At 40.3% G+C, this 20,681-nt stretch overlaps 1 protein-coding gene across 8 annotated transcripts in view; it reads left to right on the top strand.

Annotated features, from left to right (window-relative positions):
* The window catches only part of TPP2 (tripeptidyl peptidase 2), a 67,607-nt gene that overhangs the window by 803 nt on the left and 46,123 nt on the right, over window positions 1-20,681 (top strand). For 7 of the 8 annotated variants that reach the window (XM_086708497.1, XM_086708493.1, XM_086708491.1 and 4 more), the window contains exons 2-5: window positions 6,566-6,694; window positions 15,188-15,283; window positions 17,038-17,142; window positions 19,108-19,232. In XM_086708497.1, coding sequence (XP_086564623.1) covers window positions 6,566-6,694; window positions 15,188-15,283; window positions 17,038-17,142; window positions 19,108-19,232 — 455 coding nt within the window. Of the gene's footprint in view, window positions 1-6,565; window positions 6,695-15,187; window positions 15,284-17,037; window positions 17,143-18,418; window positions 18,493-19,107; window positions 19,233-20,681 lie in introns of those variants that run through there. The other variant, XM_086708503.1, reaches the window with a different exon arrangement.

Genomic DNA, 20,681 nt, shown 5'->3' with positions numbered 1-20,681 from the left:
TGTTCTATTTTTAAACCATCTTCTGCACTGTACTTGTTTAGGGTCATTGAAGCGCATGGCTTCGTCTTTGTTTTACATAAGAACCCAATTTAGTTTGTTTTTGGCCAACTCTTCAGGCTCTATTAAATTAGGCTTCTTTAATTTTTTTTATCTCCAAATATAAGACAACATACTTTAATTACGATTTTAAAAAATTGCTTAATTTTGCCAGAAGCACCTTTGAAATCTTTAAAGTACTGTACCAAAAGGTAATTTTTTTAAAAATGTGTTTCTTGATTAAAAGTATTCTGTCTAAAGTCTTTGAAGTTTGGCTTCTGTAGATTTCGCCTTAGCATTTAATGAAATACAGTCATAAACAAAATATCACTGTTGATCCATCTTTTGAAAATCTAATCTGGATGTAATCCTCTCCCTCTGGTCAACCCTTCATCTGTGTATCTTACTCTCCTTTCTTCACTATACGCTGAAGTTTAGTAATTCTCTCCCTCCCCCAAGTCCCCTCTGGCCTCTGGATCCTTTATTGTACTTTCCAATAATCGAGGAAGCATTTTGGAGGTTAAGATGTCGTGCTGGGGAGGGGGCGGGAAGGGGAACCAGTCTGACTGTACAGGATCCCTTTAGGAATCTTGCTTTCTCCTGTTAAGTCTTCAGCAGCACTCTGGAGTACAACACACCTTGGGCTTTTGGGACCAGGAAGCTTTGGTGAACCAGAATAGGGAGTCATACTGTTCCCGCCTGGTAGCTCTAGTGATACAGTTGTTGCATTAATAACTCTGAAGCCTTGCAACAGTGACAGCTATCACCTCATTGAGGCTTGATTGCAGAGTGGTCATGGTTTCCATTCTGTCCTAGTGTATGTTTACTTTTTATAGGGATAAGTGGGAGGAGAACAGCTGGGGTAAGTGGTTCACTGGTTCTTTTGTCAGGATAATAAAAGGATCAGGAGAGTTTGGAGGAGTACTGTCTCAGTAAAAATGCTTTTGTAGAATTTCCCAGTCTGCTTATCACTTTGTTCCGTTACTCTCTGTAAAGTAACAGCAATTCTCAACACAGTGTTGCTGTGGACATTGATTGAGAAGATTAATTACATGTGACTTTTTCAAATGCTCAAGCAGAGTATTAAGTAAACACTGATTTTTTTTTTTTTAAGCAAGTTTATTTAGGAGTTTAGGTTGGGATTTAAATCACCCACTGTGTGAAGTATAAATACACACTAGATATTGGCATGTAATAACAAATGTTCAAGCAGTAAAATATTGAAATAAAATGAAAACGTAACTCTTGTCTTCCAACAACTTTAACTCTGAGATACTGACATAAATATGACCAGTTAAAGAAATTCAGTACAGTGGCTTGCACATGAGTGAATTTTCAAGGTTTTTTTTCCCCTGCTTTTGCCAATTTATTTTGTAGATCTGTGTATACATCATTAAGGTAAGAAAGTGGATAGAAATAGGAAAGAAAAAAAGGAGTGGACATTTAGAATGCCAGGTGGGGTCTGCATGGAGGACCAGAGATACAAATAAACCCTTTGGAGATGGCAATGGGGTGTCATTCTTCAGTGACTGCTTTGGGCCCAGTGGTCTTTTGTGACAGCTGTCTGGGCTTGTGAAAAGCAGAGGGTGGGGGGCACCTGGATGCTTCAGTCGGTTAAACGTCTGACTCTTGGTTTCAGCTCAGGTCACGATGTCACAGTTTGTGGGATCGAGCCCCTCATGGGACTCTGCGCTGACAGTGCAGAGCCTGCTTGGGATTCTCTCTCTCTCTCTGCCCCTCCCCTGTGCATTCTCTCTCTCTCTCTCTCAAATAAACTTCAAAAAAAAGTAGAGGGCAGACAGCATGAAAGGAGTAATAAGTGCATAAATGATTACATCTTTCCTCATCGAATATCCAGGCACCTGGCAGGTGCCCAAGGGTGAGTTAAAAGCCATCCTCCTGCAGGCGTCACCAGGATTGATCAGGGGCCAGTGAGAGCTGGCTTTGAGGCCGAGATGGGACTTGCACTGACCTGGAAAGAATACACAGTGGCCAGTTGGTCTCCTGCCACCAGTCTTCTCTTGGCTCCACCCTTTACAATGCCAGATTATTTTCCTTAGAAAAAATAAGAAACTGCTACTGTAACACCCTTGTGTCATACAAAACAAAGCACTTAATTTTGGCATTCTAGTTGCCTTTGCCTAAAAATTCCGGAATTTGAATTTTGTGTGGCGCTTCTCCGTGCAGCTTGACCTCCTCGTGGTGCTTTGCTTCTCACTGTTTGCCCTATGCTTCCATCCAGAACATTCCACCCTTTCCACTCACCCCCGTGTTTCAGGCCTTTCCTCAACACATGAGTTAATCTGCCCGCAAGCCTTCCACCCTCACCTGTAACTTGCTTAATCCTTTAAGACCCACCTGGGTCTTGACCCTATTAGCTTTTGGGACCTCTACTGGCTGAATTAAGACCCCAGCATATATCTACACGTGTGTGCCCAGCATTGTGTTTGACCCGAGGCTTCAGGATGAATAAGGCCCATCCTTACCAACAGTTATTTGGGTGCTTTTTTTCTTTTTGCTTTCCTAGCAATGTGTTCATATACCCCCTCCCCGCCCCCCTGTAGTGCTTAAAATGTTTCATTTTAGTATTTCTGTTTACGTAACCTTTTTTCCTGCATAAGTTAAAATTCTTTGACAGCATATGTCCAAATGCATTTTGTAGGAGACGTGCCTATCACATTATTTTTGTTGAATGAGAAAAAAAAAAAATGTGTGCACAGCGTGCATAATTTCCTCATGGAGAAAAAAATGGCTTGGGGAAGGTTACAAGTGGTCCTATAAAAATCTTTGTTTTTACATTTCCTGAAGTAATAAAGTAAATCATAGATACATAATTGGTTATAAATGTTGGATGCTATGCAGTTGGTTTTAATTTTTATTACCTTTCTCGCAGTTAGTCTTCCCTAATTCCCCCAAGCTGGGTTTTATATTCTTACATGCTTTCGTACACACTGTCCTTACCTTTTTTATTTATTGTCCTGTGTTGCAGTTATCTCTTTACTAATCTGTTTTCCAACTGGATTGTAAGCTTTCTGAAAGTGGAGCCTGTCTGATTCATTCATCATTACGTCCTCAGAATAAGTCATTTAATAGTACTTGCTTATGAAATATCTTCCCTTGCTTAAAAGAATATTTTCAAGTAAATGCTTCTACATTCACCTTGTTTTGTTCAGGATGATTTGCAACTCCCCTTTCCCGCTTTCTTCTGATCCTCGTGTTTAATGACGGGAGCTCCCAGCCCTCACCAGCTTCCTCACCATAATCAATTCAGTGGAGACACAAAGTGACTTAGAGTCTTGACGTGGGGGAAACCTTTGGGCAATTTCTGTTTTGTTTGTCCAGCATAGCCCCCTAGGCCTTTCTCAGTCCCCCACCCCAGTGCACACGGCGTACTACCCTAGCTCTGCTCATAACATCCTCCTCCTCCCCCTGCAAAGATGAGGGAATTCATTCTGATGGTAGCAGTTCACTGTCCTACTTCTCCCAAAGCTCCATTGCAAAATCCTCAGCCGGTTTGCCTTTTTTAACACCTCTCCTCCCTAACCCCAAATTCCCTCTTGTGTCTTATTGTCTCCAGTGGCGTGGTTTCCTTTACCTAATGGAGAAAGAAATACAGGGATAGAAAAGTGCATATGTAAGAAGTTGTAATGAAAGAGACAGACTAATAAGTAAAGCTGGTGGCAATAGTAGATGGTAAATAAGTCACCAAATCCCATTAGGTTTTCTTCCTTTGCTCACACACTGATAATGAGGTTTCTAATGAGAGGGATCTGTTGTCTGGCTTGTTAGTGATCTCTTGTGATTCTTGATCTCAAGTCACTGAAGTTGTTTGCTCGTTGAGAAGATAAAGATAGGTGATTGTGTTCCTAGTGCTATGGCTTAGCTTTCAAGTTACAGACTTATTTGGAATACATTTTGAAATCGATTATTTTCTTATGTGATTTAGCTAGTTTTAATTTTATAAGGGAGTATTTCCATTTTGTATTTTGGTTGATTTTCTTATATTTTCCTTCATTTATTTTATTTCCAAAGATGCTTAGCCAATCCCTTCAAAGCCAGTAGCGGATTTAATCAGTTAATTTTATCATGATCTTATCAGAATTTGGTTTGACTTCCAAAGTCATTTTTTTAAACTGATTTTGAGCCTCCTGAGTATATTAGTTATTTTGTTACTAGTATAGACAATTTCCAAGAAATAAGTATCCAGCTTAAAGTTTCCGTTAAAAAATTTTAAAAAGGCAGCTGTACCTGGGAGGCCTTTATGGCCCCAGGTGGTTCTATAGCAATGTAGTTGGAAGAAGATTTGGGGCCCACCAAAAACCTCTTTGCTTCTGCCTCATAAAGAAAAACTTGTGCCTTTGTTTCCTCTACGTGGTAACTTTCCCTCTCCTCCCTTGGTAACCCTTACCTACAGGGCTTTGAGGACACTACAGTGGGAGAAGTGCCTGGAAAGACACACAGAGGGACACTTAGCTTGATCTTAAAGAGTGTGAATGTGAATTCTCTGGGTGGAAAGGAGTTGGAAGACCTTGTGCTTCTCTGATGCTCTTGGCATTTTTTTTGCGTTCCCTTTTTTCTCTGCCCCCCTCCTTGAGGATAGGCAGGGGTTGTCTTTTTTTTTTTAATTTTTTTTTTTTTTAACATTTATTTATTTGAGAGACCAAGCATGAGCAGGGGAGGGTCAGAGAGAGAGGGAGACACAGAATCCAAAACAGGCTCCAGGCTCTGAGCTGTCAGCCCAGAGCCCGATGCAGGGCTCGAACTCACGGACCGCGAGATCATGACCTGAGCCGAAGTCGGCCGCTTAACCGACTGAGCCACCCAGGCGTCCTGGGGGGGATTGTCTTTTTTCGGTCGTCTTTGTGTCTCCATGCCTGACGATTCCCTGCTGGTAACTCAGTACCTCTATCTTGAATGCTACAGATTCCCTTTGCAAAGCAAGCCAAGAAGTGATTTTTCCAACAAAAGCAGTGTGGAAATACAGGACTGCTGTCACCTGTAGTAGTCTGCATGGCCCCAAAGAAAATTTGTGAACTGGCCAAGAAACCAGGCCTTAGAAAAATCAGTCTTAATGCTGAGCAGTTTGTGTCAGATCATTCAGTAATTAAATCTGTATTGAGCACCAACCAGGCACTGCTAGGTTTGGGAGAATTTGGTGAATAAAATAGACCTAGTCCTTGCCCTTAGGGAACTTACTTTCTAATAGTGGAAATAGATGAGGAATCAGCTATCTGTAGAATTACAAATTCTGTGAGGGAAACAAGGCCCAGTGAGGAGGAGTAAGGCTCAGGTTTAGGGTGGTGACTGCCCACAGAAGAGGTCATCACGGAGGCCTTCTGAAGAGGTGACATTTTAGTAGAAGGCCGAAAGATGAGATGGGGATTTCTATGGAACAGCTGAAGGGACAGACAGAGGATCCCAAGCGGAAGGACTGTGTGCACAGAGTCGTGGGGCAGGGAAAGGTTGGCACGTGGCAGGAACTGAGAGGAGGCCAGTGCGGTTACAGTGGTCCAGGGCCGCGGTGGAACGGGTCGCTCAGAGGCTTTTGTGCTGAGTGCGGGAGCTCCATGGCAGGGGGCCGCATGGGAGCTGGCGGCTGCCATCGCACAGCTTGTCCTCTTGCTTCTGGTGCGGGCCACGAACGCACCCTGGAGACCTGCACAGAGCATCAGTGTCACGAAGGCAAGAGGTGGTGGTGGGGAGAGGGTTGGGATAGCGGTGGCGAAAATCCAGAGATGGACTCGAACTGTATTTTAGAGGTGGAATGAAGATGACTTCCTGACAGATTTGATGTGGGCAGCAAACCAGAGAAAGGAATCCCAGAAGGACGTTGAACTCTGGTTTGAGCAACTGGGTCTGTGCCGATTCCTGAGATGGCAGAGCCTGGAGGGAAGGAAGTTCGAATGTTAAGTTTGATCTTTGAACTTTGGACTTAACGAAGTTTGAGTGCCGGTGGGCATCCTGTAATGAAATGTCATTACATGTTTTCCCCTGAAGGTTTGTGCTTGTCGGGCCCAGAGCTTACCTTCTTCAGATCTTTTCTCAGATGTTACCTTCTCAGTGAGATCTTTCTTAACCAACCTAGTTACTGAAAACCCCACACTACCTCCTCCTTCTCCTTAATTTTTCTCCATAATAATTATCACCATCTGGCGTTAGGTATCTGACATGTTAATTGAGTAGAACAGAAGATCTGTGAGACCAGGGACTTCTAGGTATAGATCATTACTGTGTGTTTGTCCCCAACACCTAAACGAGTGGCCTGTGGTAAATGCTTAGTAAGTATTTATTAACTGACTGTGTAAAATCACTTGAAGGATTCTTTGTTTTTCATGAGTAATTTTTTTGTAAGTATCTCTCCAGCTTTTGGCTTAAAACAACTCAATTTTTTCTTTTTTAAATGAATGCAGATTTTATAGGGTATTTTATGTATGTGTACATGTGTGCACACATATATGGGGGTTGGCATTGCTTTTTATAATGATTAGGAAATCTATAATTCATATTTCAATTATCCCTTCATTTTCAGGTCACAACTGATGGAAAACCAAAAATCATCGATATCATTGATACAACAGGAAGTGGTGATGTGAATACTGCTACAGTAGTAGAGCCCAAAGATGGTGAGATTATTGGTCTTTCAGGAAGAGTGCTCAAGGTTAGAGCTTTAATCTTTTAACTGAATTTTTCTTTCCTTTTTTTGTACTGTTGCCTCAAAGCATTTAGTGTTTTTAGCTTATGTTTACTGGTAGGTTACTAGTTACCTGTTGCTGTTTAACAGATTACCCCCAAAACTTCATGCTTTAAAACAACAAACATTTATCATCTCACAATTTCTGCTTGTCAGTAATCTGGGTTTGACTTAGCTGGGTGCCTCTTGTTTAAGATCTCTCCTGAGCTTGGCCAGGGCTGCAGTTTCATCTGAAGGCTCAGCCTGAGTGGGGAAGGGGAGTCTGTTGCAAGCTCACTCAAGTGGTTATTGGCAGGCTTAGGGTCCTCTCCACGGGGCTGCTATATGCCATGTAGCTGTCTTCCCCCTGGGTGAGTAGTCCAGGAGAGTACCCAAGATGGAGGCCATGGTCTTTTTACATATTAATCTTGGGATTCACATTCCATTGCTTCTGCCATTTTGTTTTCATTGGAAATGAGCCATGAAACCCAGCACACACTTAAAGGGGAAGGGAATTTTACAAGAGCATGAGGACCAGGGGTCATCTTAGAAGAAGTCATTTGTTTTGTTGTGTGACAGTGGGCTTAGAATTAGGATATATTTTTCATTGTGGTTGCCAAATTCTAAAAATTTTTAAGTTTTGGATAGAAAGATAGGAAAAGTGACCAGGTTATAGTTTTGCCTTGTTTCCTGTTCCTTCTGAGAACTTGAACAGGAAATATTTAGGATTTAATCATTGTGGACTTAAGTGACTGGCTTTGTGTTAACTCTATGTGCTTGGTAGAAAGGTGAGCTAACATGAAAAATGATTAGATTGCTAACATAAAGCAATTCATGAGATGTTAGCTAATGAGCTTATAGATGTCAAGAATTTGATTGTGGTTTGGTATTTTAAACCAATAAGCAGAATTAGTTTGGAAAATGAATTTGTGCTTATTTATATGTTTAAAGAGCTGTATTTAACTCTGGCCATCTTTTACCGTCTCTCTGAATTATGTTTAGGCATCCTCTTCTGGATAAGGTTGTTGTGCTATGTAGTGAGTTAACACAAATTCAGCTGCTTAAAGCTACATACATTCCTGCATTTATTATTTTACTGTTTCCACGGGTCAGCACTGCTTTCTGTGGTTCTCTGGTCAGTGTCTCACAAGACTATACTCAGGTATTGGTTGGAACTGTGGTTTCATCTGAGGCTCAGGATCCTCTTCCAACTTCATTCTTCTTGTTGGAAGAATATATTTTTCTTGCAGCTGTTGAGCTCACCACAGTTTGCTTCTTCCAGGCCAGCAGGAGAATCTCTCTGACCATTGGGATGGCCCCTGTCTCTGTTTTAAGGAGCCTACCTGATTAGGTAGGCTCACCAGGGCAGTCTCCTTTTTTATTAAATCAGTCACCTGATTACAGACCTTAATTGTATCTGCACAGTGCCTTCACCTTTGCTATATTACTTACCATAATACAGTCACAGGAGTGCTAGTCACAGGCCCTGCCTTTACCAAGGGGAGAGGACTATACAAGGGCATGGGTCTTCTTGAGAATCTGCTACCATAGGCACACAGCAGGCATTAACATCCAGGACTGAATTGTTTGTATGACCCCAAAAGTCATATGTTGAAGCCCTGACACCCAATTTGGTAGTATTTGGAGATGGTGTTAGGGGTAGATGAGCTCATGGGAGCGAGCCCCTCATGACAGGATTAGTCTGCGCGCGCGCGCGCGCTCTCTCTCTCTCTCTCTCTCTCTCTCTCTCTCTCCCGTGTGAGAATACAGTGAGAATGCTGTGCCTGCAAGTTAGGAAGAGTCTCCCCAGAACCTGACCATGCTGGCACTCTAATCCCATGCCCCCAGCCTTCAGAACTAAGAAAATAAATTTCTGGTGTTTGAGCTACCCAGTATTCTATGGTATTTTCTTATGGTGCCTGAGGTAAGACACCATCTGCCAAAAGAAAGAAAGAAAGAAAGAAAGGAGGGAGGGAGGGAGGGAAGGAAGGAAGGAAGATTGTAAACTAGAGGGAAAGGAATTTCTGCACATCTGCATTATTCTGAGGTTTTGCCTGCCTTCCCCAAGTCTGTGTTGTTATTTAGACTATATTTCAGAGAAGACACATTGGGATTCCTGTGAGTTACATTCTTTGGGAAATTAGGGAATGCTTCTGGTAGGTTCCAAAGATTTAGAATCCTGTAAAGTTTTGTCCTCAATTGTTGTTGTTGTTGTTTTATAAGTTTATTTTATGAGAGAGAGAGAGAGAGAGCGAGAGAGAGAGAGAGAGAGCGAGCCGGGGAGGGGCAGAGAGAGAGAATCCCAAGCAGGCTCCGCACATTGTGGAGCCCGACATGGGGCTCGAACCCATGAACTGTGAGATCATGACCTGAGCTGAATTCAAGAGTTGGACGCTTGACCGACTGAGCCACCCAGGCACCCACTCAGTTGTTTATTTTAAATAACTGTAATAGCCCATGCTTTAAACCACATGGACTGATAATACCACTCGTGCTCAAAGGCAGAAGTGGATGTACCATGTATATGGTAGGAAATAAGATCAGAAAATCGACAGATTACTACTTAAATCTTTTCCCAACCTGATGACCTATTTCTTTAGCTCTACTGTTAAGTATTCTCTGCCCATCAATATAGCAGGAGGTTTTAACTTAATTTTTTTTGTATTCAATGTGTCTTCAGAATTTAAAAGGACAAATGCTTGTCCACAGCTTCTAACAGGAGAAGCCGAGTGCGGTGCCCTGCATCTCCCCTTTCACCACTGATTCCCACTCTCCGAGAGAGAAGTCTTTGATGTTACATTTTCTTCAGGGTTTTAAGTAACATACCCTTCTTAATTCTTGAATTTTTATCTGTGGAATTAGCAGTGTGGAAGAAGAGAGTTCACTTTCCAGGTCGTTCGTTTCTGAGAAGTTTCCTGGTATTGTCTCTGGGGTTCTTCCTTCCACTGTTTTTGCTGTTCTTTTATCTGGAATCCTGTTAGTTGGACATTGGACCTCTTGAGTTGATCTTCCAGTTTTCTTATGTTTTTCCACCCTCATTGCTTGTGTTTGTTTTTTTCCTTCCTGAGAGATTTCTGAGATTTCTTAGTATTCTTTGCTAACTCTCACATTGAATATCGTTAATTTTTGCCTATTACTTTTAAATGCAAGTCTGTTCATGTTCACTCAGAGCATATCTTCGTGTCAGGTATACAACATTTTATGTGGGAATATTGTCTAAATTTTTTTTCTAGTTTCTTCATCCTCTCTTACCTTCCTCTTCCTCCCATTCTCCTTTCCCCTTTCTCTTCCTTTTTCTTCACCCTCCTGTTCCCTCCTCCCTCCTCCCTCTTCCCTTTCTCTTCCTCCTCTTCTCCTGCTCCCTCTACCTCTCCCCCTTCCTTGTGCTCTACTTTCTACCTGAGAGCTTTCCCCCAGCTGTCTAGCTACCCCGGCTGTCTCTTGGTTAACAAGGCACCTAAAGGGGACAAAGGTGCTCTCTGCCTTTGCAGGGCCTTGGGGTGTGGGTCTCACACATCACCTTGGGGTGATGCTATTGTGACAGACTCCAAAGTGGCAGTATATGGCATACTTTTTCCCATTGAGATATGCTCATTTACCTCCAAGAGGACTTGGCCAGTTCGGCCTGGGGTTTGGGGGAGAGGGAGAGAAGCCTCTCAGGGGCTCATGCCTGGAAAGGTGCCTGGAGAGATCTCTTGCAGACTCTTAGGTATGTCTCACCTCTCCGCTCTGCTGTGTGAATCCCTTAAAGCTGACATTTCCATGTCTCTCTGGTTCAACATCCAGTTGACTGGCTGGTCAGGTTTGGGCAGCACATGGGATGTGCAGCAGGTGTCAGATTGTTCCTCATACAGGCTTTCCACCAGTCTTCTTGGTGTTAGCTCTTTATCTGAACACAGAACATACCCACATACATGTTCAGCTTGTTTTCTTTCAAGGAAGTGCAGGTGTTCAGATACTTTGCAGTGGGCATCAGAAAGAATAGTGTTACCAGTCGCTGGTATTCTGGCTAGCTCGGATCTCTCAGAGCTCTTTAGCACACAGTTCTTAGCAACATAGCGAAGTGTTCGGGTTTCTTTGACTTGACCATGCCTTAAGATGAATTAAATAGCTGTATTTCAGCTTCTTCGAAATCACCCATAAACTGTTGACAGTTAATGTCTTGCTTTCCCTGTTTGAGATGAACTACTGGTTAAGTGCTTTGAACATTCCAATAATCTCTTTCTCTGAGGAGGCCATTCCTAGGCCTTCTTGAGAAACTAGTGGTCAGTTACTTTGGAAAGTGAAACTCCTGTCAGCAAGTAGAAGCAAAAAAGTGAACAGAAGCTTAAAATCTTTTATGATGAAATGTACAGGCATAAAGGAAAGTGCATAAAACACATACGTACAGCTTGATGAATACTGAAGTGGATGCCACTTTATCTGCTACCCACATGGGACAAAGAATATGACCATACCTCAGAAGCTTCCTGCGTTCTCCCAGATCACAACCTACTTGGACTTTTGTGATGATCATTTCTGTGCTTTATAGTTTTACCACCTCTGTGTGGATACGTGAAATATATTGTTGGTTTTGCCTGTTTGTGGACTTTATATGAATGACCTCATTTGTGTATCATTTTATATCAGTTGTTTGCAAGATTCTTGCCACTCAAGCCAGGATGTTGCCTGTAGTAACGAGTTGTTTAACTTCATTGCTGTTGGAGATGCTGAGGTTTGTATATACCAGTTCTGTCCACTCCACTGAGGATGAGCTGTTGTTTCTAGTTTGGGAGTCACTAACAGCTCTTCAGAGAACATTCATGTGTATGTATCTTTTGCACATGTGTGTAGATAACCTCCAGGATGCATACCTAGAATTGCTGAGTCTTAGAGATACAACTTAACTAGGTGATGTCAAACAGATTTTCCAAGTATTTGCACTAACCTGCATTTCTACTAGCAGTGTGCAAGAAATTTGATAGCTACACTGGTAACAGTTGGTATTTTTAGGCTAAAATCTTTGCAAATATGTGGGGAATCTAGGTGTATCATGTTGTGGTTTTAATTCATATTCTCTAATTACTAATAAGATTGAACTCCTTTTTATATATTGATTAGACATGAGGATTTCCTGTCTTGGAAAGTACGTGTTCGAGTCCATTTGCCCTCTCTCCCCCAGTGAGTTGTCGTGTTTCTTACTAATTTGCAGAATTTCGTATGTATTCTGAGAACCTGTCCTGTGATGGACTGTGGGTCAGGTGTCTTCTCCCATTCTGTATGTCTGTGTTCACTTTCTGGGCGGTGTCCTTTGAGAGCTAGAAGTCGTTAAAATTAATGTATTTGGATATTAGTCTTTGCCTTTTTGATTAGGGTTTTTCATGTCTTAATGACCTTTGCATGTCCTTCCTGACCCCAAGATCAAGAAGGTATTCTCCTCTATTATTTTCTAAAAACTTTTGCCATGTTTCTTTTCCTATTCTAGAATTCAGCTGGTATTGATTTTAGGCTGTATCTGTTTTTCCATCTGAAGACCAGGTGCCATAATCTCCCCACAAATTTTCAGTGTTGCCTTTTACTTTGCAACCTTCACAGTGGGGTGATATAGCTTCAAAGTCTCATTTCCAATTCTCTGTGTCCTTTGGATGTTTTTTTCCTCATTTTCCTTATTCTAACTTTAGTAGCCATTTGGAAGGGAGCACAGTGCTTTTTAAAATTTACCACATTTAACTTGAAGTCAGTCTTTAAATCATCAATATTTATTCTTATATATACATATATATATATATATATATATATATATGTAAAAAAGTCCAGGCCTAGTGAATCACTTGGCCAAATGTGGCACCATATTTAGATGCAGTGATAGCTGGCAGGACCATGAGGCTGACAAGGCTGACATAGAGTTTGAAGTTAAAAAATAAAATAAAATAAAAATGGGACATTAACACTTATGATGACATTTGGCTTGTTAAGGAAATGTTCAATTCATTAGGCATCCCCTTAAAAGAGTCAGGGAAAAGAGGTGTAATTAGTAATCAAAGAGATTCTGTTTCTCTTATGAAAATGATCTTATTCCATTGCAGTGTTAACCTTAAAAATAAAACTGCCAGTTATTTACCAGCAAAAGTGGGTTTATTCCAGAATAGCAGAGAACTGCAATCCGGAATGAGCAGCCTTTGGCAAAATCGTAGACAAGTCCCCAGAACAAAGGAGAGGACTGCTATTTCATATAGAGGAAAGAGGCGAAGGCAGGAGGCCTGGTGGACACGAAGCGCCCCTTGCAGTAAACTGCCTCCTGCCTGGATGGGAAAGTCTGTGCACCCGCGAGGTCCCCCTCCATGAGTGGTAGTGCATGAGAGCACCCCCTGCTGGCCACCTGACTCCATGCGAGCAGGTCTCTAGTTCTACAGTAGTTACCATGTAATAAAACCATTTTAAAGAAACCACTTAAGTGGTCAAAATATAAAGCTTGGATTCTTAAAAGAGACCGAAAATAAGTTCATGTGTATAAAATACTCAAATAGGCAAAATGACATACTCCATAATTACTTCATAGGATAAAGTTAGCTTTACTCAAATTTGGTTAACTCTAGATAGCAGAACTGTGATTATAACATTTATGATTTTTTGTAGTTGAATTTTTAATAAATAACCAGTCTGCCTTTACTGTGAGGAAAATACATAGTAGTGATTTGAAAAGTATCTGGTTGTGTGGACACTGCAGATTTTGGTCTCATTTATGATTAAATATAAATTATGTCTATTATTTTTATTGCGTTACATATATTGTAAGTAATTGTGGTTAAATACGTGTTCGCACCTGTTGATCTTGCTGTTATTTCAGTCAGTCACTCCGTTTAATCCTTCGGCATTTCACGGCCTTTTATAATCTCCTTGTGCGAGAAGTTGCCACTAGCCTAGGGTTACAAGACCTGTGTAGTGGGACACCTGTGATGAAATAGTGTTTGAATTTGCCAGCCAGGGATTACTTTTTTTGTTGTTGCAACACTGTATTGTTGTGATGTCAAGGGCTGCTGCAGGAACATTAAGAGTTAAGAATTCCTGTTCTCTAAAAGAGATTGGTAAATTGTGAATGAAAAGCACCAGTTTATATGCCATCATATACTCCAGACATCCATTCGATTCAGAAATGTTTACTGACATATGTGGGCTTTTAAAAAGTCGATCTTTGAAGTGCTGTGAATGGTGGGTTTTTTCCTCTATTCAGTCCTGAGAAAATTTCATCCAAAAGTTTCTTTCCTGGGGACTAACTTGATGAGGGACCAGGGGTGAGCCAGTTACAGATAACTACCCGAGTGAGAACTCATGAGTCAGCCAACTCTGGGTGGTTGATAGTTCAACCTCGTGTTTTATACACATTTGAATAATGTGTAGGGGGTCCTGTGATTACAAAGAGAGTGAACATTCCACATGTTCTTGATTGACATTTGAAGTTGGTTGATGTTCAGTGTATTTGTGCAAATCATAAGGTGGAGATTATTTATTTTTTTCCTTTTACACACCAGGAAGTAGGAACCTGTGGGTCCACTCTGGTTAGTGGTAGAGTTTGGATTCACAGCCAGGTTTATCTTTACATTGGATGTTTTGGTCTCCATGATAGAGCTAGATTCTAGCTTTCTTTTCAGCCTTCCTGTGGTTTGGGCAAGCAGTGTGATTTCTTTTTGTTTCTTTGCTTTTTCCATTTGTACACTGGGCATGCTGTTTACATCATTCTGTTAATTAGAGGCTTTAAGTGTTATTTTTAAATACTTTGAGATATTTAGAAAGACTATTATAAGATGTTATATATAATTAATGTAATCTTATATAACTTTTTTCTTAAAGAGCTCGTTTTAAGTATCTAGGCATTATCCCTGTTGATTGTAGAGAATGCAGTTCTTAACAGGAAATCTAAGCATGGAGAGGGTCTGTTAACTGCTTCTCTTTGCCCCTAGTTGGGCAGTAAGTAGGTCTGAGAAGGGAGGGAGAGGTGAGGTTTCCTTGATGCTTGAGAACTAAAGATTGTAGCAGTTTAATGAGGTAGCTTATGTTGAAAGCACTTTATAGACCATGAAACATTGTAATTCAGAGGTATCTTGGGGCGCCTGGGTGGCTCAGTGGGTTAGGTGCCCAACTCTTGATTTCAGGTCAGGTCATGATCTCACAGTGGTGGGATTGAGCCCTGTGTGGAGCTCTGGGCTGAGCATGGAGCCTACTTAGGATTCTCTCTCTCTTCCTCTGCCCCTCTTCCTTGCCCCTGCTTTCTCTCTAGAAAGAAAAAGAAAGATATCCTGAGTGAAACATATTACTTATGAATGAGAAAAACTCCAGAGAGATATTAAGTGGCATCTTAGAATATGAGAAATATTGCTCTAATACACAACCTTGCTTATCCAAGTTGAGCCATTAGGATAGAAGTGAAATAACCTTTCTCTCCAGTAGTAAATCATTGGAATTGGGAAGCATTTAGTGAGTCAACAATTTGCTCTTTTTCTATAGATTCCTGTGAGCTGGATAAATCCCTCAGGCAAATATCATATTGGCATTAAAAATGGCTATGACTTCTATCCAAAGGCGCTCAAGGAAAGGATACAGGTAATGTCCAGTCTAGAATCAATGACTTCTTCCTCAAATTTTTTTCCTACTGAAGAAAAACATTTTTCATAAGATCCTGTTAACTCTTAATTATTGTGGAGACCGGGAGCCTTTCAGACAATGACTGCTTAAAGGTTCTGGTCAGTGGAATGTTACCCATTTAAAGTCACCATTCTTAATCTTGGATACATGGCTAAGTTTAGAGAATGTTGTGAATACATTGAAATTCAAGTTTTTGTATATTTGTGTTTTTCTGGGAGTTCGAATATAGCTTTCATTGGAGTTTTGAAGGACTTTTTTTTTTTTTTTTTTTTTAATCTCCAAAAGGCTAAAGACTGTTTAAAGTTGATTTAAAGCCCTGGCCGACTTATTTATTCCTGGTCCTGTAGCTTCTATGATAATTTGTCCCATTTTTCTTAACCGTTTAACTAGGCTTCTTGATCCCAGTTAGTCATCATTCAGTACTAAGAAAAGGGTTGCTCAGACCAAAGCAGCTAAAGCGTGGAAAACACAAGTCTGTCATTAGAGAAATAAGAATTGCAAATTGAAGGAGGAGGAGTCTGCTTTAAAACGGAGCTGCTGAGTAAATCTTTCTCTGATGATGGAAGTGTTCAGTATCTGTCCATCATGGCAGCCACTGGCCACAAGTGGCTGTTGAGAACTTGAAATGTGACTAGTAGGAAAATTTAATTTTATGTAATATTTTAAAATTTAAATCTAAGTAGCAACACATGGCTCCCATATTTGCCAGTACCACTTCATTAGATTGCTATAATACTGGTAGCTGATACAGGTTCAGAGTTGCAACTGCAAAAGAAGATGTGATCCTTGAAAATGAGCCTGATGGATAAGACCTATGGAACGTTTCATCTCCTCATAGCCTTGTTATTTGCTTCTCCAGGGGGTCTGTGAACCATAAGAACTACTCAGCATGTTGCATATATAACCTTTACTTATTTGATTCTCATCGTTCTGCAAAAAATAAAGTTAGAAAAAATGCAAATAACTTACTGGATACTAATTGATTTTAAAATTTCAGGCTGAAATACACATAACGGTATTATGCACTATCTTAAATTTAATCAGTTGTATCAATAAGATGCAAATTAACATGCAAATATAGAGTAAGTTAATATCAACCCCCTCCTTAGCTCAGTGGAGTTGATTGTTTTACTGGAAAGGATTTTTTTTTTAACTAGCAGACCTCCACTGGGTGGCACTATGGGTTAAAGACAGCAGAGATGAAGGTGAGACCAATTTCAGTAACAAAGAACCCTGTCAAATCCAAGACAGGAAAAAAACAGGCCAGGAAGGGAGGAAGTCTAGGAAGCCTGCATGTCCCTCTTGCGGCCAGTCTTACTCTTGTGCTCCGCCTGCACGGCTTAAAGCAGTCCTCAGTTCCCTAAGGGCCAGCGTGTAGTATTTGCTTTTATTGTAAATGCCTGGGAATTCAGTTTTTTTACCTGACATGCTGTTATTAATCCTTGGATGGGCTGAAATTGGGACATACGATGTTCTCAAAATACATTTGGTTGTGCCGTGGTAAATGTGTTCTCTTAAAACCCACGTGTAGTGAATAGTTTTAGTAATTGACCCATTGCTTTATCAACTTGATGCTAAATGATTTTTTTAGCCTCTGTGTGAAAATTGTGTACCATCACAACTGATAACAATTAGGTCCATATATAAATGACTGGCTAGGTTTACCTGGATATTTGTCAACCTCGTTGTAAGGTAACTTTTCTGTCTTGCAGAAAGAACGGAAGGAAAAAATCTGGGATCCTGTTCACAGGGTGGCCCTTGCAGAAGCCTGTAGAAAACAAGAAGAATTTGATGTTGCCAACAATTGCCCTTCTCAAGTTGGTGCCAGTGGCTTTTATTTACATGTTACCACAGAACCATATTTCAGTTCTCAGAGAATCGGCAGACTTTTTTCCACAAGTTTTAAATTGTTTAATTTTAGTAATTTTTCTTTTATTCTGAAATCAATTTACACATTTATTTTTCACAACTTCTCATGAATTACCACAAATTGAACACTCCCTTCCATACCTCTTCCTAATCATTGCTCCCTTCCTCCTCCAAAAGCAACCACCATTGCCTGTTTTAAATTTGCAGAACGGAATCATACAGTGTGTCCTTTTACACGTCACTACTTTCAGTCAGTGTTATGTTTGCGACATTCATCCATGTGTGAGTGTGGAAGGAGTTTGTTCACTTCTCTTGCTTATGATGGATGCACCACAATTCATGCGTGCATTCTGCAGATCAATACTTTGTTTTCAGTTCTTGGCTCTTGTGGAAGATGCTGTTTTGAACATTCTCGCGTGCATGTCTTTGGTGGGTCAGAGAGGGGTAGTAGCCGCATGCATGTCTTTGGTGGGTCGTAAAGGGGTAGTTCCAGTTCATATTCCCGCAAGAAGGATATGAGAGCTCCCATTATTTCACATCGTTAAATAGCTGTTACATTTCTTTTAATCAGTTAATAAAATGAAGATAATGTCTTGGTTTATAAGGAAAACAACACGTGCTAGTTGCAGAAACTTTTGGATAACACGGGTGTGTAAAGTAATAAGCAAGAGCTTCCAAAGTGCCACTCCCCAGGGGTGGTACCAACAACCTGATGTTTATCCTTCTGAATCTTTCTTTTAATGCATACATGTACCTTTTCTTAATCAAAAGTGGAATGGTATTGGTGGTTGTCAGCCCTGGCTGCAGATTAGAATCACATGAAGAGCTTTGTGCCCTAGAGAGGAATTAAATCAAAGCCTTGGAGAAAGGCTGGCATTTTTTAAAGCTCCCTGGAGCTTTAATTAATGTGCAGTTAGGGGCGAGGACTACTGGCCTCAATAGATCTACGTACACATTTAACTTGCATTTACTTAATCTGTGTACAGCATCCCCTTTAATTGGGTAATTCACCCTCTTTAGCTGCATTATTTTCTGTTAGGTCACTGTTTGTCCTTCAGCCTCTTACTAGTCACATTAAGTGTTGTACTTCAGGCAGTACGCATATCAAGTCAACTTTATAAAAGGAGGGATCTGGATTTAATTATCCATTTGATTTTGTTTACCAACAATGTCTGTATAATTGTTTTTTTTCCTTTAAGGAGGAGTAAATGTTGAATATGTTGAATAACTAAAAATGAAGCGTAACCAGATTTTTGGAACATATGGAAATTACATTTTAATTCAGTAGGACTGTTCAGGTGAATGTAGAGCAGTCTAATGTAGTACGTAGTTTAAACAAAAATAGTTGGTGTGTGACAGTTCTCATGGTGATGGATCAGAATGGTTAAATAGCTTATCTGTACAAGGTCAGGAATATAGTATGTGTTTAGCATGTTCTAAAAGACAGAAGGTAATTTGTGGTTTCTCTTATTTATTTGGATTCTTAAACATTTCAATGGAAACAATCCTGATTAAAAAAAAAAATCTAAAGGTCAATAGATAACCTATTTTATAGCAATTTTAGAGTTAATTTTGGAAATTAGTTGTGCAGATTATAGATACGTGACTAACATAGGTCTTGGTCAAATGATACCATCAACATGGAACACTGTGTCTTTCCCAAAGCGGATGGAATAAATAAATGAGAGATTGACTAAAAGAAGTATTATTTTTAAAGTATTCAATATATTAATTAATATCTGCATCATTAAATTGAACTACAAGTTGCATAGATATAAAAAAAATTTCTTACATTTTTCCAGAGTAAAACGGCTTTCCTGTTGGTCACACGGTGTCTTTGGTTACATGTTAATATGTTGTGTGTTTCAAGAGCACAAAATGTACTAATATTAATGTATGTTCTTATTGATTAGGCAAATAAACTAATCAAGGAGGAACTTCAAAGTCAAGTGGAATTGCTAAATTCTTTTGAGAAAAAATACAGTGATCCTGGCCCTGTGTATGACTGCTTGGTGTGGCATGATGGTGAAGCCTGGAGGTAAACGTCATGTATTATATAGATCTTCACTTAAAGCTGTTTTTATCTACTCTGAAGAACATTAAATTCTCAGAACTGTCCAGAGAATTGGTTTAAATGACATTAATATCCCTAAGCAAAACTGTTGGAGAGCCGAATTGGCTTTCGGGTAGTTTTGGATAAGCTCTTTGAACTTCTTGGTATTTTAGGTGCTAAACCTGTCCCTTGTGTGTTTTAAAGAAGCTTGTTTCATTAACCAGACAGTAACTTAACCAGATAATAGCAGGTTAATCATTGGTAGACATAGAAATGTTCCTGACCAGAGCTAGGCAGTTTGGAAAGTAACTGCAAGAGAATACTAGATACAGAACTGAGCGTATGTGGGAAATATTGGACAGGGACTTAAGGAAATATTCTAATATTAGCAGGGATGGGGTAGTGGGACAATAGGTGGTTCAGTTCCAATGTTTCCTGCATGTACTGAAAACACTGCCAACTTTGTCCTGAGGAAAATATGTTTCCAAGGTCCTTAAGGCAGTTGATAAAGGAAGGGATCCATGCAACGGTTTGTCGACATTATTCTAAGACAGCTTTTAGAATTTTTGCGTTGGAAATGAAACTTAGAGGAAATAAAATCTGAAGTCACTGGAGTAACACTTTAGAAAATGTTATAATTAATGAAAAATGCAGCAGAATTGTGGTTTCAGGTGCTACTGGAAATAATTTTTCTGATTGCATCGTACTGTATACCGTGTAGGGCTTTGATTCCCTGCCCCATCTCAGGGTTAGACACAGAATTTTTTGAGGAGAATCTTAGAGACCCCAAATTACCTAAGGTGAATCTTGGCACTGTCATTTCAAAAATGTCAGCCACTTCTGAGGGGAGGTAAAATGACCTTAAGTGCCTTGGTTTTTGTTTCTACAGACTGTCAAATCTGCCCTCCTCCTGCCACACTTCCACTGTTGAACCCATATCACTACCCGTAGCAGGGAACCCAATAGAACCATACTCTTAAGTATTCGTCAGGATGTACAGGGTCAAACTCAGTCACTTTCTGTTGAGAAAACTGTTTACAGAAGATTACTTGAAAGAAAGAACTGTTAGTTGGTTTCTTTTCAGTGGTTTTTGACCTTGTTTTCTCAGGTTTCCTTTGAGTTGGATGAAAGCTGTGGACTTTTTTCATAGAGGATAGGATGAAGAAATGTATTAAAAATGTCCAGGAATTTATAACCCATGCCCCCTTTCCTGCCCCCCACCTTCCACAAGTACTCTAATCCTATCCGTGAACCTCATCTCCATGTTCCCTTTCTGGTATGCTAACACCTGTTCCTTGAACTGAGCCAACCACCTTCAGAAAGTTCTACCCTGCACCAATATGCATACTTGGCCTCTGTGGAATTACTTAGGGGAGTCACTCAGTTTTATGTTGATATTTTGATATGGTGCTTGAAGTGTTGAGTCACTGCATG

This window comes from Puma concolor, chromosome A1, assembly GCF_028749965.1.
Source record: "Puma concolor isolate L17-30 chromosome A1, mPumCon1.1.hap2, whole genome shotgun sequence".
Taxonomy (NCBI): Eukaryota; Metazoa; Chordata; class Mammalia; order Carnivora; family Felidae; genus Puma; species Puma concolor.
The sequence above is the reverse complement of the archived record's forward strand: the minus strand, read 5'-3'. Positions and strand labels throughout refer to the sequence as shown.